The following is a 24,945-nucleotide window of genomic DNA, read 5'->3' as shown; positions in this document are numbered from 1 at the left end:
AGCAGTAAAAATCAGAGAAAAGTAGTAAAAAGCAATAAAAAGCAGTAAAAAGCGCCGGTCCTGGGGCGCCCTCGTGTGGCCGCAGCCCGGTACTGCAGCGGCCGCTGACCAACGCCGCGCGTTTCCCGCGGGTCGGAGCGGACACAACACGGGTGAAGGGATTGTAGGAAAACGCGGGGGAAATAAAAGGTGAAAGCATGGCGATAAATCTGTAGATATTACGGAGCTATAGGCAGGATATAAATCTGTGAGTGGCACGGCAAAAACTGTGTTTTGAACTAATAAAACATTAGCTACTGGGACAAAAATGTCAGCTATGTCAGCCAGAAAAAAAAAATAAATCCAAAAACCAAAAACCAAACCTATCAAAAAAACACCAATCCCCCGGCCCAAAAAAAAAGAAAAAAAAAAAAAAAAAGAAAAAAAAAAAAAAAAAAAAAAAAAAAAAGAAAAAAAAAAAAAAGAAAAAAAAAAAAAAACACCCAAGCCAACAAGCAAAACCAACAACAACAAAAAGCATAACTGTAAGACTACTATTGAAGGGTAATTTTTTCTTTTGCTTGTGTTTTGGTTTGTTTTTTTTTTTTTTTACACACAATTCATCTGTTGCCACAGCGTCAGATTACACCATTGTTTTCTATAACAATTTAGTGGGAAAATACAAATCATTTAAGTTATATATGCTTCTAATAGGAAGTTAAATATCACAGTCTGTCGGGAGAATGACATTTTATATAGTAGTTCCATAGCAGTTCCCATCAGGGTCAATACAAATAACATTAAGGCCATATAAATGCACTGGCATATATAGCCTTGAAATACAGACTTACTGCTCCTCAACATCACTGGGAATTCTGCTATGGATTGGAAAGAGCCATGTGATGCTTTCAGATTAATTTCAGCTAAAAGTACAGTATATTGAAGAGAAGCAGTCATCAACCTTCATAAATCTCTGTATCAGCTTAAGGCTGAAGCCTCCTGTTCCTGCACACAGCAAAACAATGGCCTGATGGTCACCCAGTGGATTTATGAGCAGTGTGGGAAAAACATGCCCATGTTCCCAGTCATACACTCAGATGAGGACTCTAGAAATGTCAATCTATTTTACTGAAAATTTTCTAGTTTAGATTGCCTAGAAATGTAGACTCTCTAAGCCCATCAATTCCATCTTTGACATTGTTGCTGATTGTGCAGACTCAGTTTAGGGAAATGAGATGAATGTATTACCAATCAACATCAAACCAGGAAAATGAGAAATAAAAATATCCTGAAAACACTTTAACGCCTCCAGCCCTCTTTCCTTCATGGGCTTTAACGTTAATCCCAGTTCTCTACCTCCTGCTCACAAAGATGCCAAGGAACAGAGAACAGGGGTTATGGTCAGCTCATCACCAAATCTTTCTGCTTCTGGTCTCCCATCAGAACTCCTTCCCCTGCTCCACCACAGGTTCCCTCCCACGGGAGACAGCACCCCAAGAACTTCTCCAAGGTGAGTTCCTCTCACAGAGTGCAGTCCTCCAGACACAGGCTGCCCCAGAAAAGATCCCCTGTGAGGTCAAAGTCCTGCTGGCAAATGTGATGAGGCCAGATCCCTGCCAGGAACCTGCTCCAGCACAGTCTTCCCACGGGGTCAGAGGCTCCTTTGAGCATCCCCTGCTCTGGTGTGGGCTCCTCCTGGGCTGCAGCTGGATGCTGCTCCCCAGGGACCCCCCTGTGCTGCGGGGACACCGCTGCTGCCTCTCCATGGGCAGCACCAGGGGCTGCAGGGGAACCTCAGCTCCGGGCCCTGGAGCCCCTCCTGCCCCTGCCCTGCCCTGCTGTCTGCAGGGCTGCTCCTCTCACACACTCCTCTCTTCTCTGGCCACAATTACTCCCACTCAGTATTTTTTCTTTTCCCTTCTTAAATATGTTATCACAGAAACATTACTGTCATTGCTGAAGGGCTCGGCCTTGGCACCAGTGGCAGGTCCATCCTGGAGCTGGCTGCCGTTGGCTCGGTCAGACATCGGGGAAGCTTCTGGCAGCTTCTCACCTGCCACATCTGTGATCCCCTTTACACACACCCCACCAAAACCTGCCCACACAAACCCAGCACACAGCTGGCTAAAACCTCAGTGAGGACCTTTGTGGAACCCATCTGAGTGTTAAAGCCCCCATCTAACACAGGGACTGGCTGAAAGCTCAGTGAGGACCCCTGTGGAACCCATCTGAGTGTTAAAGCCTCCATCTAACACAGAGACTGGCTGAAAGCTCAGTGAAAACCCCTGTGGAACCCATCTGAGTGTTAAAGCCTCCATCTAACATGGGGACTGGCTGAAAGCTCAGTGAAAACCCCTGTGGAACCCATCTGAGTGTTAAAGCCTCCATCTAACATGGGGACTGGCTGAAAGCTCAGTGAAAACCCCTGTGGAACCCATCTGAGTGTTAAAGCCTCCATCTAACACAGAGACTGGCTGAAAGCTCAGTGAAAACCCCTGTGGAACCCTTCTGAGTGTGGCTTGCCACAGCACAGCTGTCTCCATCTGCTCTGCTATCCAAGGTTCTGCTTACAGCCACTGCAGTGTAGGGCTGCCCTCACCTCCCTCCCCAGGCAGAAAAGACAATCAGGGCGATTTTGATGCCAGTAGCTTTTGGATTCAATTCTTAATTCTATGAAGGAAAGCCACTCCAGGCAGATCAACTCTTAAAGCACCCAAATCATCCCTTTCTAATCAGAGCACCAATGCCTATACTGATGATGATGATAGAATATTAAGTTGATAGTTCTCAGAGATAAAAGCTCTTATTCAAGGGCTGTGTGTTCATACCAGAACTCCCTGACCTGGGCTGAGGGCTGCTGTGTGAGCCAGCACAGGCTCTGCACACACAGAGGTGGTTATGGACGTGTCCAACCACCTGCAAACAACAGAACATTTCCCTTGTGTTGTATTCTAAACAGTTGTATCCCAGCTTTTCTGAGTTTTTTTTTTTCTGTTTAAATTAATTCATTTTCAAGACACACAAAATTCAGGGAATCTTTTCACTTTCGTCTCATGTTACTTGGTCAGTGATTTAAAACAAAAATTAGCTGAGTAGACAGACATGCAGTTTTCCATATGAATGTGAGTGTTGCCTGTTAAAAAGAATTGTTTACAATACCAACATGCTTCTGCAGAGAAACCAGCATGGAGGTTTAATATAATGATAAATGTATTTGTGGGGTTACCAGAGAAATGGATGCAAACTCATGAGTGGGAGGTGAAACTGAATATTTAAACAGCAAAATGCCACATGGTTCATTTTCAAATTCACTCACATGCAAAGAAAGGAAATTGCTACTGAAAGTTGTGGATCAACAACATGATATACAGCCATTGTTCTGGAAGAGTGCAGAAATTACTATTAATTTTAAATGAGACCTGATATTCCAACAAATAAGATAACATGAAGCAAATAAGAAAGAAATTATCCACCAAGACTATTATTTCACAGGTGAGTTGAATGACAATGTTGTTTTTTGAATAAGCAAATTAAGCTAGAGCTTCACAGTTTAATAGGTCATATTTCAAAAACACATATTTTTAGAAAATTATATCTGTTAGCTAAAATTTCTAATGACCTCCAGAAGTTCAAATTCCAGTGTTTACTTCTTTGCTTCTTCTCTGTGAAACTGGGAGGCTTCTGTACTGCAGGCACAAAGTAGCCTTAAATCCCTCAGCCTTCTTTCCATATTCAGGTCAGGGAGACACAGTATACTGCAGAAAGTGAAAACCAATAGTGGAAACATATATCTACACTAAAGTAGAATCTGTGGCAAAAATGAGCCTTGGATGGCTCCCTGCTCCCTGGCTACTACACAGAGGAAGAGGTGAACTAATGACTTACAAAAGAAACAGAGAAACAGTCAAGTTTCATTGAAGGTCAGCTTAAATAATTTAGACAGAAAATCAATAGTCAAGTTGTCTCTTCTCACTAATACATTTTTACAAGGTTAAAGATTACCCACTGTCCTAATACATGTAATGAAACATTTTTTTTTGTTTGTTTTAATCATTTTGCAGTATTCAGGTTTGTCTTTTAGTGATTGTTCTGCTTTTCTTGCCTCTCCATGTGAACACCACCTCACAGAATAATTTATTACCATTCCCAGAGAAAGTTCACATTAACTTTTTAAAGAACTGAACAAACAGGCATAGCATGATCTGATTTCTTGTCCACACATAGTAACACTTCAAATCATCCCTAGATTAGTTCAGTTTGTCTTCACGAGTTGTGGGAATACCCATGGCTCCACACCCTGGTTGGGGTATCTGTCATTTCTGTGTAGCACTTCAGTCCAGGACAAGCTAATAAAACTGCAATATTTTGGTTATATTTAACCTTCAGCTATTATTGATTATTCATAAAGCAATGCCTAAAAAGTTCTTCATCTTTCTATCTCTATTAACTGTAACTGCTTCTTCCAAGTGCTGATCTGGTTATTAAAACATCACCATTTCAGTGAGGTTTACTGAACAGCCTGTGACTTCTTCTCTAATGAGCGCAATGAGTGCAGAATTTCACTGCGACTCACGTGAGGAGAGTATCACACACATATTCAGAGAAATCACAGCCATAGTAATACATGGTGAATTTTGAGCATAAGCAGGTAACAGTTAGGAATTTTTTTTCCTTCTCTGATTCTTTGTAGTTATGTTAGAAAACGTGAAGATGTCAATATTTGTGCAGGTCTAATGTAAAGCTAAACAAGCAGCTTTTCTGCCAGTGCACTCTAAGCTGCAGGTGTTCCATCATTGATGTTCTTCACTCACCATCAGGTTCTACAGTGAGTTGTATGTGCCACGTGATGTTGAAATGTCTGTGAGGGTTTAAATGCAGCTGAAGGCTGCAGTGATATTGGAGATGTTTTCCAACATTATGGCATCTACGGTCCTAAAATAATAATATGTGTTATGTGGAGAGCTTGTGTGTTGAATAAAGGATCTGCCATAGGGCGAGGAGGAATTGTCCCTTCAGCTCAGCCCATCAGGCCTTCAGCAGAACCTCTACTGCAGGAGCTGGACCATCCCTAACCCAGAGTCACAATTCACAGAACCACACAAAGCCCTGAGCTGGAAGGGACTCACAAGGATCATCATCAGACCCAGGACAGCCCCAAGGATCCCACCTCGTGCCCGAGCATTGTACAAACACTTGTTGAGCTCTGGCAGCCTTTAGGCTGTGAGCACTGCCCTGGGGAGCCTGTTCAGTGCTCGACCATCCTCTGGGTGAAGAGCCTTTTCCTGATGTGGCAAATGTAATGGATAAATTCGTGTATCAAAGATTTGGTCTATTAAAAAGCTACTCCAGGGCATCTCCGAGATTCCAAGACCTGTGATGCAAGCTGTGAAACCACAACATTTGCAACAGAAATGACATAGCGGGACTGGAGATGGCCCATTCATCAAGGATGGGCCTCCACTTCACAGCTCCTCGACATCTGATATCAATCTTGATGGGGATCAAATCAGCACCCCAAAGACGAGATCCAGGAACGAATCCTGAATTGTCTTTTCATACTTACGGGAACCCCTTTCAAAACCTCGCTTGGAAATAAAGAGATACATGAATATTTGGACTTTCAATGAACTTAGCCTCAGGGCAAATAAACTGTACAAAAACTATACGCCGAGACCCAGTGTGTGTGGCTGAGGTTGGATGGTGCCGTTGTTACTGTCACTCTGCCCACCCAGCATTCGATCCATGTTGTCCGATTTTATTGCGGCGTTTTAATTGGCATTTTTAAAATTTACTAAATAAATTCTGTTATTTTGAATTGGCTTCTTATCATCTATAACACTGATATCCAACCTAAACCTCCCCCGAGCAGCCTCAGGCCATTCCCTCACATCCTGTCACGGGTCACCACGGAGAGCAGTGTCTGCCTCTTGCGAGGAAGCTGCAGACTGCGATGGGCTCTCCCCGCAGCCTCCTCCAGCCTCAACAGACCAAGCGCCCTCAGCTGCTCCTCACACGGCTTCCCCTCCAGGCCTTTCACCGGCCTCGTGGCCTCCTCTGGGCAGGAGCTGTAGATCTTTCTTATACTGTGGTGGCCACAACTGCACAAAGGGCTCAAGGTGTGTGCTCAGTTCACATTTACTGTAAACCCCCTGGCCATGGCCAGGCACGCAGACCCCACTGCACGGCTGAGCCTCTTCACCCAGAGCAGCCCCTGAGGAACCGAGCCCGGGCCGCACCGGCCCCGCCGCCGCGTCCCCCTCCATCCCAGCAGCCCCCGCGCCGCGCGGCCCGTCATTCCCTTCGCCGAGCCCGGGCCCCGCACCGCCACCGCTGCCCGGGGCCGTTACTCGGCGCCGTTTGGGGCCTCAGCAAAGGCCGCACCGGCCGTGCCGGAGCGCGGCCCCGGGCCGGGCCGGGCACAGGGACAGCGGGACGCGGACACGCACGGACACACAGCCCCCCGCCATATGGGCCTGTCTGAAGACGCCGCGCGCCCCGACCCGCGCCGGTCAGGCCGCGCCATCTGATTGGCCGGCAGTGCCGGTCACTCAGGCGCGCGCCGCGGCCCCGCGCGACCCGATTGGCCACCGGGGCGGTCACTCCGGCGCGCGACGGGCGGGGCGGGGCGAAGGAGGCGGGACGTCGACCCCGCAACTGCCGGGTTCGCGCGCGCCCCGCGCCACTGCGGCTGCGCGCGCGCGGGGCCGTTACAGAGGCGGCGGCGGCGGGTGGGCGAGCGAGCGGCGCGCGCCGGCCCCGGGCCCGCTCCCGCCCCGCCCCTCTCCGCGGTCACGTGACGCGGGCCCCGAGCGCTCGCGTGCGAACCGGGCGCCCCCCGCGCGCGCCCCTCCCCCGCGCGCCGCCCGCCGCCGTTTCGGTTTCATTTCCGGCGGCCCCGGGGCCCGGAGCGGCGGCGCCCAGCGCGGCCTCCCCCCGGCGCTGCCTCCCCCCTCCCGCCCAGGGCGGCCACACCCCCCGGGCTCGGCGTGAACCGAGCGCCCCCGCCCCGCACACACACACCGCTCCTCCCCCGCCTGCGCCGGCACAGAGAAAGGGAAGGGAGGCGGTGCTGGGCCCGGGTCTCCCGCACCGCGCACAACATGGAGGAGCTGGTGGTGGAGGTGCGGGGCTCCAACGGGGCCTTCTACAAGGTACCGGGTGCTCGCGGCCGGGCCGGGCCCCAGGGGAGGGAGCGGGAACGGCAACGGGAGGAGGAGGAGGCGGCGGCGGCTCCTCCTCCCCGCGCTGAGGGAGAGCGGAGGCCCTGGGGCAGGAAGGAGGAGGGAGAAGCAGGCAGGGGGGGAGGCCGCGGCGGGGCCCCGGCGGTGGCCGCGGACAGCGGGCCCGGAGCCGCCGGCGCCGAGGGGCCTCGAGGCCCGCTGAGGAGGAGCGCGGGGAGGCCTCGGGCCTCGGCCCTTTGTGGGAAGGGGCGCCCGGGGCCGCCTTGTCCCGGCCTGAGCGAGGATCAGCTCCGGGATGGGGCATTAATGGCTAAATCCTCAGCTTTTGTCGCTACTTAAGGAAAGTCCCTCTCGCCGTCCAGGTTTCCCGGAGAGCTGCACTGCATGAGCACGGCCTGCAAGGCGGGGAGGAGGGGCCCTCCTTAATACACATTCCTGATGAAAGGCTGTGCTGGATTCTTGCTCCTAATGCCATGGCAGGGGAAGCTGCCTGGTGATATTAAAGGCAGCGTTGCTTGGCCGAGTATATCTGTGCTGAGTATCTAAATACGTGTAGATATCGAGTGTATTTCCTACTGAAATGACTTAGTGGCATTGCATGTTTGTTTCCAAGCCCTTGTGCTTTGTAAAGCCATCACTGAGCCTGAAACATGCGAGCACTGAATATGTTTAATTAATCCCGTGTAGTATTGTGTGGCTTTGCATGAGTTGGATTGTATTAATCAGCTTATTAATAGGGTGTAATTCGTAGTTTTACAGAAAATAATATTCGGATGTGGTAGGTTTGGGCCTACTCTCATTGACCTGTTGTCAACATACCAGGAGCAGCCATGGGTTAGTTCCTGCAAGTCTCCCGTGGTTTAAATGCTCGTAGGACTTTAAAAATTGGGCCTAGTTATTGTGCGACATCCAATATTTATGTCAGCAATGAAGGACCGGGTAGAGTTTCACACTCACATGTTCCTGTGCTGAGCCAGGGAGATATCCAGATGATACAGTTCCAACACCTCCGAGTTTTTCTTAAGAAAAAAAGGCCTCTTGAAAGCTTATTTTTAGAATAGGTGTGCTAGCGTCCTTTTCTGGAAATAATTTTTTTTTCTTTTTTTCAAAAAATATGTGATACAAGTCAGTGGTAAGTAAGCATCCTGTGAGTGAGTTCATCCTGTGGTCAAAGTTCCATATCTGTATATTGCCTCCTGGAATTAAATAATCTAGCCCTTTAAAAAGTCAGTTTTACATTTTTAAAGGTACAGTGTTTGGTCAGAAAGAAGCAGAAGGAGTAAATGCATTTCACAGGAGAACTTTTAATGAGGCTTTTATCAAATTAGAGTAGTTGCACAATGGTGTGAAAGAGATGATGGCAGTAAGGACATGGTGCATTCTTTAGTGACAAACATTATTGAACAAACCTGGGAGAACTGAAAGCTTCTGAAACTTTTATTGTTTATGTTCAGGTTTGACCCCATGGGGCCCTGTCCCCCTTGTGTGTAGGTGAAAGCTTCATTTGAGCATTTGTTCATGGAGTTTTTTCATGATTTAGTGTACCCAAGTTCTAACACAGACATTGCCCCAAGCACTATGGTTATGTTCAACTTTTAGAATTTTGACAGATTTTTTTTTTTCTTTTGCTTCTTCTTCATCACTAACCAAGAAGATTTAGTTAAATTGTCTAAAGGGGAAAAATGGGCATATAGATTTATCTGTCTTCACCTGAATTACCTCTTTACATGGAGGATCACACTTAAGATAAATGCAACGTACTTTTTTTAGAAAAATAAAAAAGTGGAAATTGTTTTGTGCCCTCATACGATAACATTCAGTATAAACCAACAATTTTCCTCTGGTTTTCCCCTAGTTTGAATTACTTGAATTCTAGTTACAGATTTTTCTTTCATCGTGATGTCTGAGTATGACTCTGTTATAAAGTAATATATTTCATTTTTATTCTTGTGAGTTTTATGCCCATCTTATAGATTGGCAGTTAGGTCGTAAAAATGAATGTTGACCCAGCATAGCAAGATGTGTGCAATGATGTCAAGTGTGAATTTAGTTGCAGGACAGTTTTGTTTTTTCATTTTAAAAGTTTCTTTTAAGCAGCCTCCTGAGAAGTGATTTAAAGTAGTAATGCTTCAAACAAATAAAAAGTAAAACAATTATTTTATCCAATCTCATGATTTACTGATTACTGGTGAAGATTTCTTTGGCTTTGAATAATTCTGAGTTAATGAAACTGTAAATTTTTTTTAGGAAAATACACCTCTCTTGATACTAAAACATGGAAGGGGGAGGAGTATGAGGCTGCATTAGTCAGGATGGGACAAAGTGGCTCAAGTGGCACCTAATTGTGGCTTCAGCTTTTCAGAGCCTCCTTGTAGGTCTCCCTGAGCATTTTTGAGTGTACCCAGCAGCAGCTGGATCTTGACAGTACAAAACTGCCCACCTAAGCCCTGCCAAGAGTAATTAACCAGTGTTTTCTGAGAAACATCCAGAGGACAAAACACAGAGCTGGTTTGAGGATGCCTTCATAGGCAGCTGTAAGATTTGAATTAAAATTTCATCCTGGTGAGGTGCACTGTGGTACTGGAGTGTGTTGATGTCACTGCTGTAGTGCAGGCTAAATCTTTCTGAATGGAATTAAAATACTGCTTAGTGAATACTTGGTACTTTGATGGTTTGGTGGGGTTTTTTTTCCCTCCTTGCCTGAGATAAATTATTCCATGGAAAGCACAGTGCAGTAAATGGGCATGATTCAGGGATAATTGACAATCTGGTACCTAGAGATGCTTAGTCATGACTTGCTGTGTGGTTGGGCCCAGAATCCTTGGAAAGAAAATGTTAGATTTTCTTACTTGTTTTATGGAGGCTGGTCCAACAAACCAGCAGGACTGTGAATCCAAGGGGAGGGAACTGCCTTTCTGCAGCTCACAGCCAAGTAACTAAATCTTGAAGATGTGCAGGATTAGGACATATCTTCTCGTATCTTTTCTTGTATAGGAGTAGTAAATTGAGTCTTGAAGCTCTTATCTCATTCCCAGAGGACTAATAGACAGCCTTTGCCTCATCTTTTTGGGATTAGCTTTAGGTATTTCCCTCTGAAAGGGGCCATGCTGGATGCCTTTCCAACATGGGATTGATTTTTCTTTTGCAGTTTGGGAGTGATTCTCTCTTGTGTCCTCTACTAAAGATGGGAAGCATCCTGTTTATGAGGCAGTCAGTTTTGGAATGGTGTTTGTTGTTAACATCTGTATGTTGTCTGTAACCCAATTTTTGCCACTTCTTGCTCTATAACCTTGTGAAAATCTTCCACTTTATCCAAGTAGTTTCAGTGCCTTGCTGTTGTTTGCTTGGTTTTATAGATGAAGCTACAACTGATATAATAATTAATTTTCCTTACTACTTTACTGCTCCAGGTCTCACTATTAGCGACTGTTCCTGTGGCCCTCTGTGTCCATTTTTTTTTTCTGTCACTGTTCCATGCAGACAATTTCACTGTACCTTCAGCCAATACCTGCAGTCTCTTTGTCCGTTCCTGAGCCTGTCTGCTCAGTCCTGAGGATGACTGCCTGTACCCCTTTTCCTCATCTGGTGACCATCTCTGTGACTATTTTTCTTTCCCTATTCTGTTCCTTTGTATGTCCAGCCTTTCTCAGACTTGATTATCCACCGAGTTCCCTTTTGACATTCTCCTTCCAACAGGTATGAAATGTTACAGCACTGTTACACTAACAGTAGATGCACGTTTGTTATCAGCATAGCTTTTTTATGTTAAAAAGCTGATTTTCTTTACTTTCCCTTCTTACAGTTTATTATCCTCCTTTATTAAAATGGTTGGCAATGCTCACATCTGATGATGTGAGCAGACTTTAAAAAAAGCAAAATTTCATGGCAGCTGAAGCCTTTTTTTATTACTTTGAAGTGTCCATCATTCCATTTAGCATAAAAATAAAAAAAATGCTCTGGTGTTTCCAATAATTCTTTTTTTTTTTTTTAACAAATATTTTTTAAAATTTAGACCATATATTTAGCATATAACCATTCTTGGAATGTGAATGCTTATGTGTTTGAGAAATGCCATGCTGTAAACTTTTTTACTTAATTATATGTGAAGCATGGGGAGAAATGAAATGGTTTATGTGACTCAGAGTCAAATTTGGTGTAGAAAACTTTTACCACATTTGATTATTTTTTTTCCGCATTAGAGAAGAAGAATCAACCTTTGCCATTATCAAATGTGCTTCTGTTCAAAGACAATTTTTTGTGTGCTCTCTCTTGGTATTTCTCCTGCTAGCAATAGTGGTGTCTCAGCTGCTTGAGTCTTTAACTGTCCTGTTACCTCATTTTGCTTCTGTCCACTTTCACTTTGTTTTTAAGGCATTTCATCTTTGTGTCCAAATTGACCAGAGCCACTGTTCTGTCCCTTCATGGGGGTGCATTTTAATCTCACATATCTGCACCTTTATGTTTGGATTTCCATGCCTACTTAGTCTCTTTATCTAAAAAAGGCTGATGAATGATTATTTTATTTCCTGTGATACTTTGTGAGATCAGAGCCTCTTCTCTGTCTTTACTGACATCTGGGGCTGGCCTGTCCTGTGTCTGTGAATTTGGATTATGGTCTTAGTGTCTTCATTCCTCTTTAGCATTGTCTGTAATTTCACAAGTATTACAAAAACAAGAGTAACTACCAAACACTTCAGATAAGTTTTAATTTTGGTTTTCCCAAAGGCATTGGTGCTTAAATACTAGGTTTTTTTAAAGGAAAACTTAGAAATGTTTCATATCTTTTCTGTTTGCACCTTAAAGTTTACAAATTGAAATATATGGTGCTGGAGAGTCCAAATACATTTTTGTACTACAGATCTGTTTAAATATTTATATTAGAGGAAAATTCACATCATGCTGGGGTCCAGGTAAAGGTAAACTGATGAGATAAGTATCTGACATTTTTCTGTGTTACAGGTAACTGAAAAACAAGGCAAACCCCATTTCTCTGGATAGATAGGATTAGACAACCAAATATTAAGGACTGTACTAACAGTCATTAATATATTTTGCGTGGTTGTTTTTAAACATAATGAGTATCACAGAGAGGTGTGCAGAAGTGTTTCATACATGAAACACTTGGAAGACATGAAATACACTTGAAATACATACGTGAAACACAAGTCCATACTTGAAATTAAGTATTTGACAGGGCGTTGTTCACTTTGTACTTAATTTAAAATGTATTCCAGTGAACTTTTGTAATTTTGCAAGACCATAAATGAAAAGACAAACCACCAGTGTTAGGACATCAGTGGTTTTGGCCAGACTGAAGTGCAAACCAAGTATTCATCTGTTTCTGTGGTTGACTCTTCTGAACTTGGTATAAGCTGAAGAAATTGAGGTTTGTCATTTTCCCTGGCGGTGTCTGTGTTGATGCTCCCTGTGTTAGGTCAGCAGTTTAACTCGTGTTCCTGGTTCAGGTTCCCTCCAGTTTCTGGGTTGTGACCAAAGCAGTGTGGAGGAACTGTTTGAGGAGAGCTGGAACAGGACAGTGTAGTTATTCCTCTTTAGCCAGCTGTGTCTCTCAAGTTTTCCTCTTTCCAGGTAACATAATTGCTAAACTGCCTAAAGGTCCATGCTAGTCTTCAGCTTAACTCTAGATTTATTTGTTGCACATCCTGGTTTACTGATTAAGGGTAGATTTAGCATTATTACCTTTAGTGAGGTACGTTGCTGGGTTCTGCTCAAGGGGTTTGGATGTTAGGAGCCCTCTCCCATCTCTCTCTGTGCATATGAGGTGGAGTCTTGCTCTTTGCTGCTTGTGCTTGTGAGTTTTTCTGCTGTTTTCTGTCATATTTTCAGAGTGCTGTTTAGGACACCTTTTCATCACCACAGACATGATGACTTTGCCCAAAGTATCTTTTGTACAAGGAAAGGTGATTTTTTTTTTTTGACATTTTATAAATATGAGAAAATTAGGTATCAACAAATTCTTTCTCAGGGCATGGGCTGTCTTACCTGTTCTCCTGAAGGCTATTAAGTGTTGCTGATATCATTTCTGTTGAATTTGTAAAATAATCTCTGCTTTTACATAGTCAAGTATTACTATTAAGCCTTGTCCAGTCTGTGGCACGGAGGAGCCATACCTAATATCTGATAGTGATCTTAGTGTTTTTCAGATATTAAAGGCCTCCATTTCAGCTGCATCTGTAAGAGCAGGTGCTTCTAAGTTGCACATTACAACCATTGGAAGAAATGTGGGTGGAACTTTGAAGGTGATGTGTGTAGTGTTGTGAAATGAGTCTGGACTACCAGTGTATTGTTTAAATGCATATCCAGTTCTGGAATCTTCTTGCAGAATGCACCATAATATGAAGCATAAGCTAAATGTTCAATATCCATAATTTTCAACTGAGAGCTCTGTTGGCTCTTTATGTAAATACCATTTCTGTGCTGCTGGGAACATGATCTTGAGATGTGGTCTTAAGTCTTCTTTATACCATGTCATTGAAAAACATCAGCTGTGCTTGTAATCCCCTTTGAAGAAATATGGAATTTTGAAATTCATAATTACATGAATACATTTGGAGACTTTTTTAAGTCTCCTTGGCTTGCTGGCAATAATAAAGTCTTGTTCTTAAGAATATTGAAAGGGGCACAAGGTGCAAAATAATTTTTTGTTGTTGTCACTGTGGCTTTCCTTCAACTTCTCTTCACAGTGACAGTGGTTATGTTTCAGTTATCAGCTGGGATGGTTTCTTACTTGTCCTGAGTGTGTCTGAGTGATGACATTCATGTGCATGTGCCACTTAACTGTAGTGTAGCCAGTTCTTGGAACTCTGTATTAGTCCTCAGGTGTTGCTCCTCTTTGATACTAAAGTACTGCTGCAACTCAGGAAATATTTTGGAATACTTTATAAAGCAAAAATAGCAAAAGAATTTTTTTAAAACCATTTAGGTTCCTTATAAGGGAGACTTACCTTCTTGTGAGAGATAAGATCTCTTCTTGTCTTGGAAACCTGCAAGGCCAGAATAATAAAATGTAGGATAATAAAATGTTCTCTATTTCATTAACTAATTCTTCTACAAAAGTGATGGTTGCTCCTAAATTATTTTCAATTTACTGAGAATATTTTTATCTACTAAGGTGGATCTCCGTTAGTGGAACAAACCTCTCTATTCTTTCTTGCTCGTGGGCTTTTATCTACCTGCCTTGCAATGATACTATGTGTGGACTATTAGTGGAATACTCAGCACTACAGCTGCTTGTTTCAGAAGTTCATAGACATATTTTATAAAAAATAAAGACAACACTTCAACAATCTTATCATCCCGGTTAACCTGTGACCTCCATTGTTTCAGGCTAAGAAAAACATATTCATTGGTAAATCCCAAAATTGTTTGAGTGCTGGTCTTGCTGTTTTGTAGGTAGGGAATGGGGGGGGGGAAATTTGGGGCGTTGAGCTAAACATTGATCAAATCAAAACCAGTCAGTTGAGTGCATAAGGCAGGAGGAGCCCTTGGTGCTGAGTTCTGGTTCTGCCCTGTGGTGGCATGGAGAGCACAACTGCTGTCCATGCCTCAGGAAAAAAGGGAAGACCCCAGGGCATTTACGTAAAGTTTGTGCTCTACACACTTAGTGTGGTGAATTAAATATGGGGAAGATTCTGCTGGGATTGTTAGAGATGAGTTTTGTTAGTGCAATGTTCAAATGTACTTTGAGGTAAAGAGAGAAGAGGCAGGACTTGAAGATTTCTTGGGCTTTGGTTTCGTTGATTTTTTTGAGGAATACTGTTTATTTCTGTGCCTGTCTATACATTAAATGTGATTATAAAATCAAACGTTTTAAACTCTTGAACTATCTTGTCATTTCCTACTAACCTTTCCTGTTGCTTCTAAAAAGTAGAAATAATGTCTTCATAGCTGGGGCATTCTGTCTGTGTATCAGAGCACTGGTAGTCATGAACCCAAGGAGGTTATCAGCTTTCAGTATGTGTTATATAGAAGTCTACTGCAAAATTTAAAAGACTGACTTTAAAACATACTTTTATTGTGATATTCATTAATATTTGTGGAAAGGAAGCCGGCTTAAAACTATTTTTGGAACTGTCCATTAAGCATACCGTAATTATACTTTGTTTCTTGACAGGCATTTGTAAAGGATGTGCATGAAGATTCAATAACAGTTTCATTTGAAAACAAGTAAGTGTATTGCTGGTGTTGTACCTGTAAATGACAGAGTATCAACCTTGCATTTGATTGACCTAAATATGTAGAGTAGTGTATATTAGATACACTAAACGTGCTGCTGGCATGTTTTAAAGTTACATTTCATATCAACTATTTTGGGACATTTCTGTATAAATGTTTTCAATGGTTTCAATAATTTCAAGTGGAAAACAATAGTAGGGTTTTGCTGGGGAGATAATCATGTTGTTAGTGAATTTGCATGATGACAACCCTTGTCTGAGTAAGTCAACAGTTGTACCATTACTGATTCTTTCTCATGTGAATGTCTTGCCTTAGTTTTAGGTGACATTATTACAAAATTTCTTCTATAGATAAGATATGAGTACAAATTTCTGATCTAGAAACCGAATTTATCCAGTCTCCATTAAAGAAAATGAAAATTAAAACTGTATTCAGACTGGATCCTGATCAAATTCTCATAGCCTGTAGTAGAACCAGAGAAAAAGAAGATACAGGCTTGTTTTAAAGGAAGTGTCCTTCACTTCCTTCAAAATGTGTTATGAAATGTTTTATAATTTGTGTTTCTAATGTTGGGGTTGAAAACCATACCTATAAATTCTAGAGGAAGAACTTGTACTAGAAGATTCAAAAGACTGCAGGTGACATCAGGGTTTCATTGAAAATGCCTAATGGTCATTATGATGTGTTTTTTCTTATTATGTATGCATTGGGTCACATTTCCTTTAATTCATATATGCACAAAACCTCCACAGAATTTGAAACTGTAACATTAATGGATTCAAAATGTTTGATTTCTGTTTACGAAGAAGATGAAAATACTTAGACCATTCACTGTTTTTATTTGCAGCTGGCAACCAGAGAGACAAATCCCATTCCATGATGTGAGGTTCCCACCACCTGCAGGCTATAATAAAGACATCAATGAAAGCGATGAAGTAGAGGTGTGTATGCCCCATTAATAACAGCTCTTGTCTTGGGAAGTGTGGAAAATGTCAGCCAAGCCCCTGGAGGCTTTGCTTCCATGTTAGATGATGCCACCTTGTCTGATTCCAAGTACTGCAGAAAACACAGTGTCAGGCACTTCACCAAACCCAGAGTTTGTCACTAGTAAACTGTGCAAATTCCATGTACCACACGAGGCCGTGTCCAATTCCATGTACAGTGAGCTCCGTGCTGAGTTACAAATGGGCTGATTGACAAACGTGATCAGTGTTGCATTGATTTCATCCAGTCCTCTGTAGGGCTGGATTAATTCAGAAATAGGTGATGAGCTGTAGTTCTAAAGCTGTAAGGTAATAATGTCTCTGTTACCAAAGCTTCAAGCTGAATCAGATAATTTCCATTTTTTGTGTGTATACATAAAGGCATAGAAATATATGTGTCTATGTAAATATTTGAATGTATATGCAAAGAGATTGACTTCAAAGCACCATATTCCTAAAAACCTCCTTATTTTATAAAATTGTATGCATTTACTTTTGTAATTAATCTAAAGAATTTTCAAGATTTGCATTTTGCTTGCATGCTCTGTAAGTTTTTAATTTGAAAGAGGAGAAAATGGCCAAACTTCTGTAATATGGATGTGGCTGACAGCATATATGTGCTAAAGAATTGCAAGTGCGTGACCTCCCTCTTGCCCACTGGTAGGACCTCATCAGACCTAGACTCGTTTAGAAATACTGTTGATTACATATTAATAGATGTAAAAGTCTGAATTATCTGTCTTTTGACTGCATGCAAGACTGAAGTAGCACATGCCAGTAGATTGGGCACTGTGTTATTATTTATTATTATTTATCTGTACAGTCTTGTACAGTCTTGCTGTTACATGCTTTCTGTGTAGTGCTCAGAGGCTTTAAGTACCAAGATGTTTTGCTGGATTTAATTCCCATGGAGTTCCTGATCATATTAGTGTCAGCTTCTGTGATGTCTTTTAAGAATTTAATGTATGTATTTTGTTCAGGTTTATTCCAGGGCAAACGAGAAAGAACCCTGCTGTTGGTGGTTGGCTAAAGTGAGAATGATAAAGGGTGAGGTAGGAGTATGCATATATACATATATATATATTATATTTACTTGTTTTTCTTTCTTTTCTGTTTATATATTGGTGTGCACTGTGGTTTAAACTAATCTCTCTTCATTTTTTAAGAGTTTCTTGAGTAGGATAGTTGCAATTTACCATTAACTTCAACCTGAGAAGTCAAATTTGACTAGCACAGTTAACAGCAGTACCTTTTCCTTAATAGTGTAATGCTCACTCATGTCATAAAATATGTGGCTTGGATGATTTTATTATTTTTATATCAGTTCTACGTAATAGAATATGCAGCCTGTGATGCTACATACAACGAAATTGTCACAATTGAGCGTTTGAGATCCGTGAACCCCAATAAACCCGCAACAAAAGATACTTTTCATAAAATCAAACTGGCAGTTCCTGAAGATTTAAGGCAAATGTAAGTACAAGTGTTTCTTTATAACTTGTTTCAGAATGTGGGTAACTGCTTAAGCCTGAGACAAGAGAAATAAAAATGCTTTTTTACCACTCTAAATTAACTTTTTGAAATACAAGAATGTAAAAAGTGCAAATATTTATATGGTCATGCTTCAAAAATAGAAAAGATGATTTTTGAATTACAGTTTAGTCCTGGAGGAAAAACCACTTTCTTTGAAATTTTAAGGTTTGTGTGTGGTACAGATTTAGATTTTTATTCTGTTCAGTGATGTGCACAGGTTAATCTGAATCCATTCTTGGTCAACTTTTACTGTTTTATGATGGCTCTGTTAATAGTTAAAGAATAATGAAACCTCACAGAATATGATACAAAGCCAGCTGGCTTTCTCCTAGACCATGGACGTGTTGTTCTCATATGGATAAAGCTCTAAAAGTCAGATTAATACTGACTCCCCTTGTTTACCTTCAGGTCACTTTCTGCTTTCCTTGAGATGCAAGTTTATTGCCTCAGTGTGGAATGAGTTATAAATTCAGGTTAGATTTAAACTTCTGCAGTTAGTGTTACAGCATGCACCGGTTCACTTGGTGCTGAGTGGCCACAGGAAACCTGGAGAAGCCAAGCACAGCATGGGATGAGCATCAGGTCATTAGAATGCTGCAGGGGTTACAATGAAATCACACATTTTAGTGGTTCATGACGTGTTTGAAATCCTCAACCTGCTGATTATAGTGATTAGAGCTTTTTAATGTAGTTTTGTTTAACTTGTAATGTCACAGATACATATGCATAAAATTTCTGAAATATTTCTAATCTTACTCATGTAAACAAATGAAAGAAAAATGAGTAATATAAATGATAACAGAATGAAATAACACCTGCTTTGAAAGGGAGAGCTTGGAAATCTTTATTTACATTCTTTGTATTAAGGAATTATACTTTTTTGGCTGTTAACCATAAATGCAGCGGTTACTATGTTTAACTTAGTTCCATTTTTATTCCTAGGTGTGCCAAAGAATCTGCACATAAGGACTTCAAAAAGGCAGTTGGAGCTTTTTCTGTAACATATGATTCTGAAAACCACCAGCTTATTATTTTGGTAAGTACAAAGGTTTTACTGTACCATTGGCAGCGGTTTGTTTCAAGAGTCCCTGTGTAAAAAACACTGTTGTGTTTATGAATAATTCAATTTATTGTGTTTATTAATGAAGTCAATCAATGATGTGACCACGAAGAGGGCCAACATGCTGATTGATATGCACTTTCGGAGTCTTCGCACCAAGTTATCCCTGATACTGAGAAATGAAGAAGCCAGCAAACAGCTGGAGGTACGTTCTTGTTTTCCCTGAAGTAATTGAAGTGAAACAGATGATTAAAAAAAAAAAAAAATAAAAACTCCCTTGTGCGTTTCTTAGCTGGTAGGACTTGCACTGAGGTGAAAGTAATGATGTACTGATAATAATCTAGTTGGTAAAAAAGGCAGATGGAAGTGACATCCAACAAAGATGTTTTGCAGTTATAGGGCCTGTTCTTTCAAAGACTCGTTTTTATCAGCAGGTTTTTGTGGGAGATTTAATACAACTATGTAGACACACATACCACAGGTATTCCTTTCATACTTTGAAGCATAAAACAGTTAGCCATCATTGCACAAATAATGCCATGTATTTGGTAGCTTTAAAAATAGATGGGAATGAATACACCATGATACTGATAGGACCAGAGCTGGGTCTAGCAAAATAACAGAGCGGAAATGAGATGGAAGGGGTGAAAACTGATGTTGGTATGAAGGGATAGGTTTGTCTATAGATAAAATGTTAGGAAATAATCTTACAGCAGATACAGCTTCTGATACTCCTGTGACTGCTGAGTGGGTGTTGACTGGCAAGGAGCTTGAGTCATACTTGTCCATGGGTAAAAGAAAAAAAAAGAAAAGAAAAAGAGTAGGCTAGGAAATAAGGGGTTCTTTATACATCAGAATTAACATTTCTTTGTGGTTTTTCTCCTATCTACAAATTAGAAAAATAGCAGTATTTCTGAAAACTTTTTAGATTCACTGTCAAGAGCCAGAGGTACCACTTAAAGTGCTATACCTCAGCTTGACACAGGTTTGTACCTGTGTTTGTGCAGGGCGAGGTTTCGTCCCCCCTTCCCAGGGGTTACATCTGTTTGAAGTGGGATGTCACATTCAGACCTTGTGTATCCAGTGAATATACTCACTGTTACAAGAAGTCCTCGCTTCTTTTGTTCTCTCTGCAGTATCTTGATTTCTGTGTTTCGGAGCTGAAATCCAGCTTTGTTTGGGTTTTGGTTTTTCTCAAGATGAAGGGTGGACCAATTTTTCCTCATTGGTGTTCCTTACTGAGCACCCCACTGTAGCTCTTCAGTAATCATCATTCTTTATCCTCCAGAACTGACAGTTGTGTGGGCAGTTTACCTCTTGAAGTGCAAAGTATTATTTTGGAGGTGGGAAGAACAACAGCCTCTTTAGAGCTAATTCCCTTTACATGCCCCCACAAATGCATGCACCAACAACTTTGTCATTGATTCCCAAACTAATCTTGGATTCTTCATCTCATTTCAACACTGAGTCTTTTTGCTGCTTGTGGAAGTCTCAAACTTGATTCAGTTCTCACTAGAAAACCATTGTTGAACTTCAGTTTCTACCTAAGCAGTACTTAAATAAAGATCATGAGATAAATACATACAGTTAAAATTTGTGTGACAAAATTTGGCTGGTATTTTTCGTTCTGGCATTTGTGTTTCTTTTGTACTTAGAATAAATATAAAATCAGTTTCATCCGAAGTCGAAAGGAAGAGCTTCAGATAATAAAAATCATGATTACTGTTGAGACACTGACATACCAAAAGACTGCACATGTCCATCTGCAGAAAAAATATTGAGTGAACACTTTGGACTTTACTGCATTATTAATAGCAGCTCACTATTTTCATCACATAAACCTTTGTGTGTGTTTCATAATCACTGAACTTCTAAAATCTGCCACTTCTTTTCTTCTAGCAGTTTTTTGGCTTTTGAATCATTATCATTAGACCAGCTTCTTAGGGAGTTTTTTCCACTCCTCAAAACTCAGTAGAGTTTTTTCTTTCCTATTTCTTGTACCTTGCTTTTTACATATTATCTTCTTGACTTGCATGGCTCTACTCCTCAAACATCATTTTACAGCACCAAGTAAAATAAATTATTATTTTTTGCTTATATTCTTTCCCACTGAGTGTGACTTACCTGTTTTGGATGTACTTTACATGCTAAAAAGCCTGAATTTGCAAGTGTATTTCATTCTTGTTTGTATTTTACTGTAAGTAGAATTCAGTTATGGCTGCTGTGTTGGTATTTATCCATTACTTGCATAGGTGTTTCTTATTAACATATGGGAGGGAAGTAGAATACAGAATTTCTGATGTTTAAATAGAACACACTTTGTAATAATTTGTAGAAAAGCTGATGATGTTTGAGTGCAGGCAGTGAAACTCTGGTTTGACTGTCAGAGCCAAGGTCCTCAGTGGTGATGGAGCTTCATCTTTTCTGCATGTCGTAGATAGTTCACAACTGATCATTGTCTTGGTCATGCTGTTCTCTCCTCTTGTTTGCTGTCTATAAAAGATGTCAACTAATAAATCAGCATTTGGATTGTCTGTTGAAATGTAGAAATGTGAGCAATTAAAAATAACTTTCGCTTTCCAAGTTGTCTGTAATGTAGCTGTACATATACTTGACAGTGCTCTCAGAGTATCTGAAGTATTTCATAACACTTGGATACTTACACCACTATCTACTGTAACCAGTTCTTTGAAACAGTGATTTAGCAGGGAATATTTACCAACAGCTTTAAGCAGGAGCAGATCAGAGAGCAGTACCAGTTTAGCTAGAACAGTATAGGGCTTGTTGTGGGCAATTCCTTAATGTTTTCTCAACATCTGTAGGGTCTCATTTTGCTGACATTAAACTGCTAATTTGAAGTGTGTTAATGTATGTCTTGACAGCAGTTACAGCTGCTGGAGAATAGAACAGGATTATATATCTTGGCTTTTATCTTGTTTCTTCTTTGCAAAACACTCTTTCCTTAAAAGATGATCACATTTGGAAATCCTTTATGTTCCCACAATCCATTAAACTGTTGTTCCTTTCCTGGGTTCTGTTACGCTCACACTTGTGAGTGCTCAGTCTGACCCTTCTGTCTTGGTTCATGTGTGATTCCTGCATGAAGTTCTGAGCATATTTGTTCTCTGAATTCAAACAGGTTTTGTGTTGTCGTGCACAGGCACGGATTCTTAATTTTTTTTTTTTTTTAAGTGCGGTGGATATCCACAGTTGCTCTGTTTCATATATAATTTTGTGTCAGTGGCTGAGTTATTACAGTTTCATCCACCTGTTGAAATTGGTGCAGGTTTTTTTTTTTTTTTTCTCACATCATAAGGTTTGCTTTAATAATCACCACAGTTACTATTTTACTGCCTTATGAGTTCTGTCTTACCTAGTAACACCTGATAGCTGTAGCTATTAAAGGGTAATTCAAAGTAGAGGTATCAGCACAGCTAGAGGCCAGCCTTATGTTAATATTTAAATGACTTCTGAAGGAGACCCCTTGGTATTTTTGAAGCTAAAATAAGTGCAGTAAAGGGATTGATTAAATAAAAAGGTAGGCTAAGCACCTGATTGAAAAATAGGCGTGAAATTTATGTTGATTTTTCTGTGCAGTGTACTGGAGAGACAATCAAAGTGAGCTGACATGAGATTTTTTTTTTTTTTTTTTCAGAGTTCTAGGCAACTTGCATCCCGGTTCCATGAACAGTTTGTAGTACGTGAAGATCTAATGGGTTTGGCCATTGGCACTCATGGGGCCAATATTCAGCAAGCCAGGAAAGTCCCTGGAGTGACTGCCATTGATCTTGATGAAGATACTTGTACATTCCATATTTATGGGGAGGTGAGTTCCCTTCTTCATCATTTCAGAAAATAACTGAAGGAAACAAGCAAACCTTGGGGAAATGAATCTTGTTTCTTACACCCCTTTCTATTGTAGGATCAAGATGCTGTGAAAAAGGCAAGAAGTTACCTTGAATTTGCTGAAGATGTCATCCAAGTCCCAAGGAATTTAGTAGGTATGTCAGTTCTGGAGGCTGCCTCTGTGACAGTGAGGAAAATGCCTTCTGAGAACTGCACTGAACTAGAAACAGTGTGCTCGTGTTGAAGTACAAGGCAGAAAAATTTCTGGATTGAGACAGAGTAAAAAATAAAACTTTTTTACATTTTTTAGTCAGGTGCTGTTCTATTTTCCAGTCATATATAATGAAATAAAGTAGTCAGGAAAGTAGTTTTTGACACTCAGAACAGCCTTTGTCATTGAGGAGGAACTTACTGGCAATTACTTCCCCCAGACATGTCCAGAGATTAGTTCAGCTGTACAAGAAACAAATCTGCAATCTCATATTTTATAGTGTATTTTTAATAATTTCTTTGATTTGCATTTGCCTTTTTTCCCTGTTCTTTTACAGCATGTTTAGAAACAGTACTGTGGGATGAACTAGGAGTTAGGTATCAGTGATGAAAAAAAATCTAAAATACTCCCAATTGCCAAACACTAAAGAAAAGTCCTTAAGAACACATGCAGCCATTGTATATGTGGAGAAATCTTTTAATGAGCTTTTGATGCTGCAAAACAAAACAAAAATACGTGATTTCATTCAGCAGATAAGAAAAGAGCAGAGATAATACTTCATGGTATTACATTGCTCTAAAAGCAAATGCTTTATTAGGTTTTCAGGGAGTGTATGAGAGCTGGTGTTGAAGCAGTGTGAAATTCTGCAGTGGGACAAGTACTAAGAAATGTGGCAGCTCAGCTCTGGAATTGATTAAAAGCAGTTTTCCCTTCCCTATTCCCTTCTGGTTTTACTAGTGATAAGTGAAAATGATAGGCTGCCATTATTATTTTAATTTGAAATCCTAAAGTCTGTTTCTCTTTAGAACTTAGCAATTATATTTTTGGCAGGTTTTCATTTCTGCTCTTGACCTGGATCCTTTAGAATATAACTTTGGCTGAACCCTATGTTATGTCTGAAATAAGCTTGTGTTTAGTAATTTGGCTTTTGAAATTCCTAGTAATTTGCTTTAAAAATGCAGAAGGCATTTTTAGATCTAGATATATATACTTGATTTTTTTTTTAATCTAAAGAAAATGCAAACTACCACCTTTTTCTATTTTGTTGTCTTTTAAAAAGTTCAAACTGAGCAAAAAAACTCAAACAAAGGAAAAACTTTTTGGCATTCTGGACAAGTTCTTGCACTGGTACTTTAATAGTCTTGTCTAATTAGAGTACAGCAATACTCTTTATGGAAAACCGTAAAGGTGGAATGTTTTGTATGTTCTTTCTGTAGGAAAAGTAATAGGAAAAAATGGAAAACTGATTCAAGAAATAGTGGACAAATCTGGTGTTGTAAGAGTGAGAATTGAGGCCGAAAATGATAAAAATATTCCACAAGAAGAGGTATGTTTTCAGTTAATGTAATTTTTCTCTTTGTAAGTTGGTTAAATTCTACCCAATGATAAAATAAATTCTTCCTTGTATCTTTGTAGTGGTAAGATAAAGTGTTGAATAATGTGTGTTTTCTGACACATTCTGTCTTTTTGTAATTATGCTGAGGGGCATTTTTATATAAATTTGATTTCTCTATGTTAGAAAAATAGTTTGTGAAATTTATTGGTGGTGCACTGTCTTAGAGATTTCATGTTCTTCCTGTTGGAAGCAATGACTTTTCCCAGAATGTTCTAGGCCATAAATCCATATATATGAAACTTGCTGGTTTCATTCATTGATCTGCTTTGAGTTTAATTTCTTAGGCTTTTACGTCGTTTAATTTTTCATTAGCAATTTCTTCTGTTGAAGTGAACAAGTTTTGCTTTATGTTAAACCTCTGTTTTTAAAAAATATTACCTAGGTTCACAGGAGCCTGTCAATTGTAACCTAAAGAGAAAACAAACATGGACATGGTGAAACTCCAGGTTTTCACAGCCTTGTAAAGGGCTTGAATGAAGTCTCAAACACTATAATTTCAGGCACTTCTTTGTGGGGCTGCATTGAGGGGCGAGGTTGCAGAATGCAAAGAAACCTTACAG

General features: G+C 40.7%; 1 protein-coding gene across 4 annotated transcripts in view; it reads left to right on the top strand.

Annotated features, from left to right (window-relative positions):
* Window positions 1–6,947: 6,947 nt before the first annotated feature.
* The window catches only part of FMR1 (fragile X messenger ribonucleoprotein 1), a 29,202-nt gene continuing 11,204 nt past the window's right edge, over window positions 6,948–24,945 (top strand). Inside the window, exons 1-10 of one of the 4 annotated variants that reach the window (XM_066334075.1) lie at window positions 6,948–7,130; window positions 15,295–15,347; window positions 16,204–16,297; window positions 17,320–17,391; window positions 17,664–17,812; window positions 18,815–18,908; window positions 19,021–19,137; window positions 22,588–22,758; window positions 22,855–22,933; window positions 24,207–24,316. In XM_066334075.1, coding sequence (XP_066190172.1) covers window positions 7,080–7,130; window positions 15,295–15,347; window positions 16,204–16,297; window positions 17,320–17,391; window positions 17,664–17,812; window positions 18,815–18,908; window positions 19,021–19,137; window positions 22,588–22,758; window positions 22,855–22,933; window positions 24,207–24,316 — 990 coding nt within the window. In that variant the 5' untranslated portion in view covers window positions 6,948–7,079. The remainder of the gene's footprint in view (window positions 7,131–15,294; window positions 15,348–16,203; window positions 16,298–17,319; window positions 17,392–17,663; window positions 17,813–18,814; window positions 18,909–19,020; window positions 19,138–22,587; window positions 22,759–22,854; window positions 22,934–24,206; window positions 24,317–24,945) is intronic. The other 3 variants (XM_066334074.1, XM_066334078.1, XM_066334077.1) reach the window with 3 other exon arrangements.

Source organism: Sylvia atricapilla, chromosome 21 (genome assembly GCF_009819655.1).
Source record: "Sylvia atricapilla isolate bSylAtr1 chromosome 21, bSylAtr1.pri, whole genome shotgun sequence".
NCBI classification, from domain to species: Eukaryota; Metazoa; Chordata; class Aves; order Passeriformes; family Sylviidae; genus Sylvia; species Sylvia atricapilla.
This window is presented reverse-complemented; position numbering and strand designations above follow the sequence as displayed.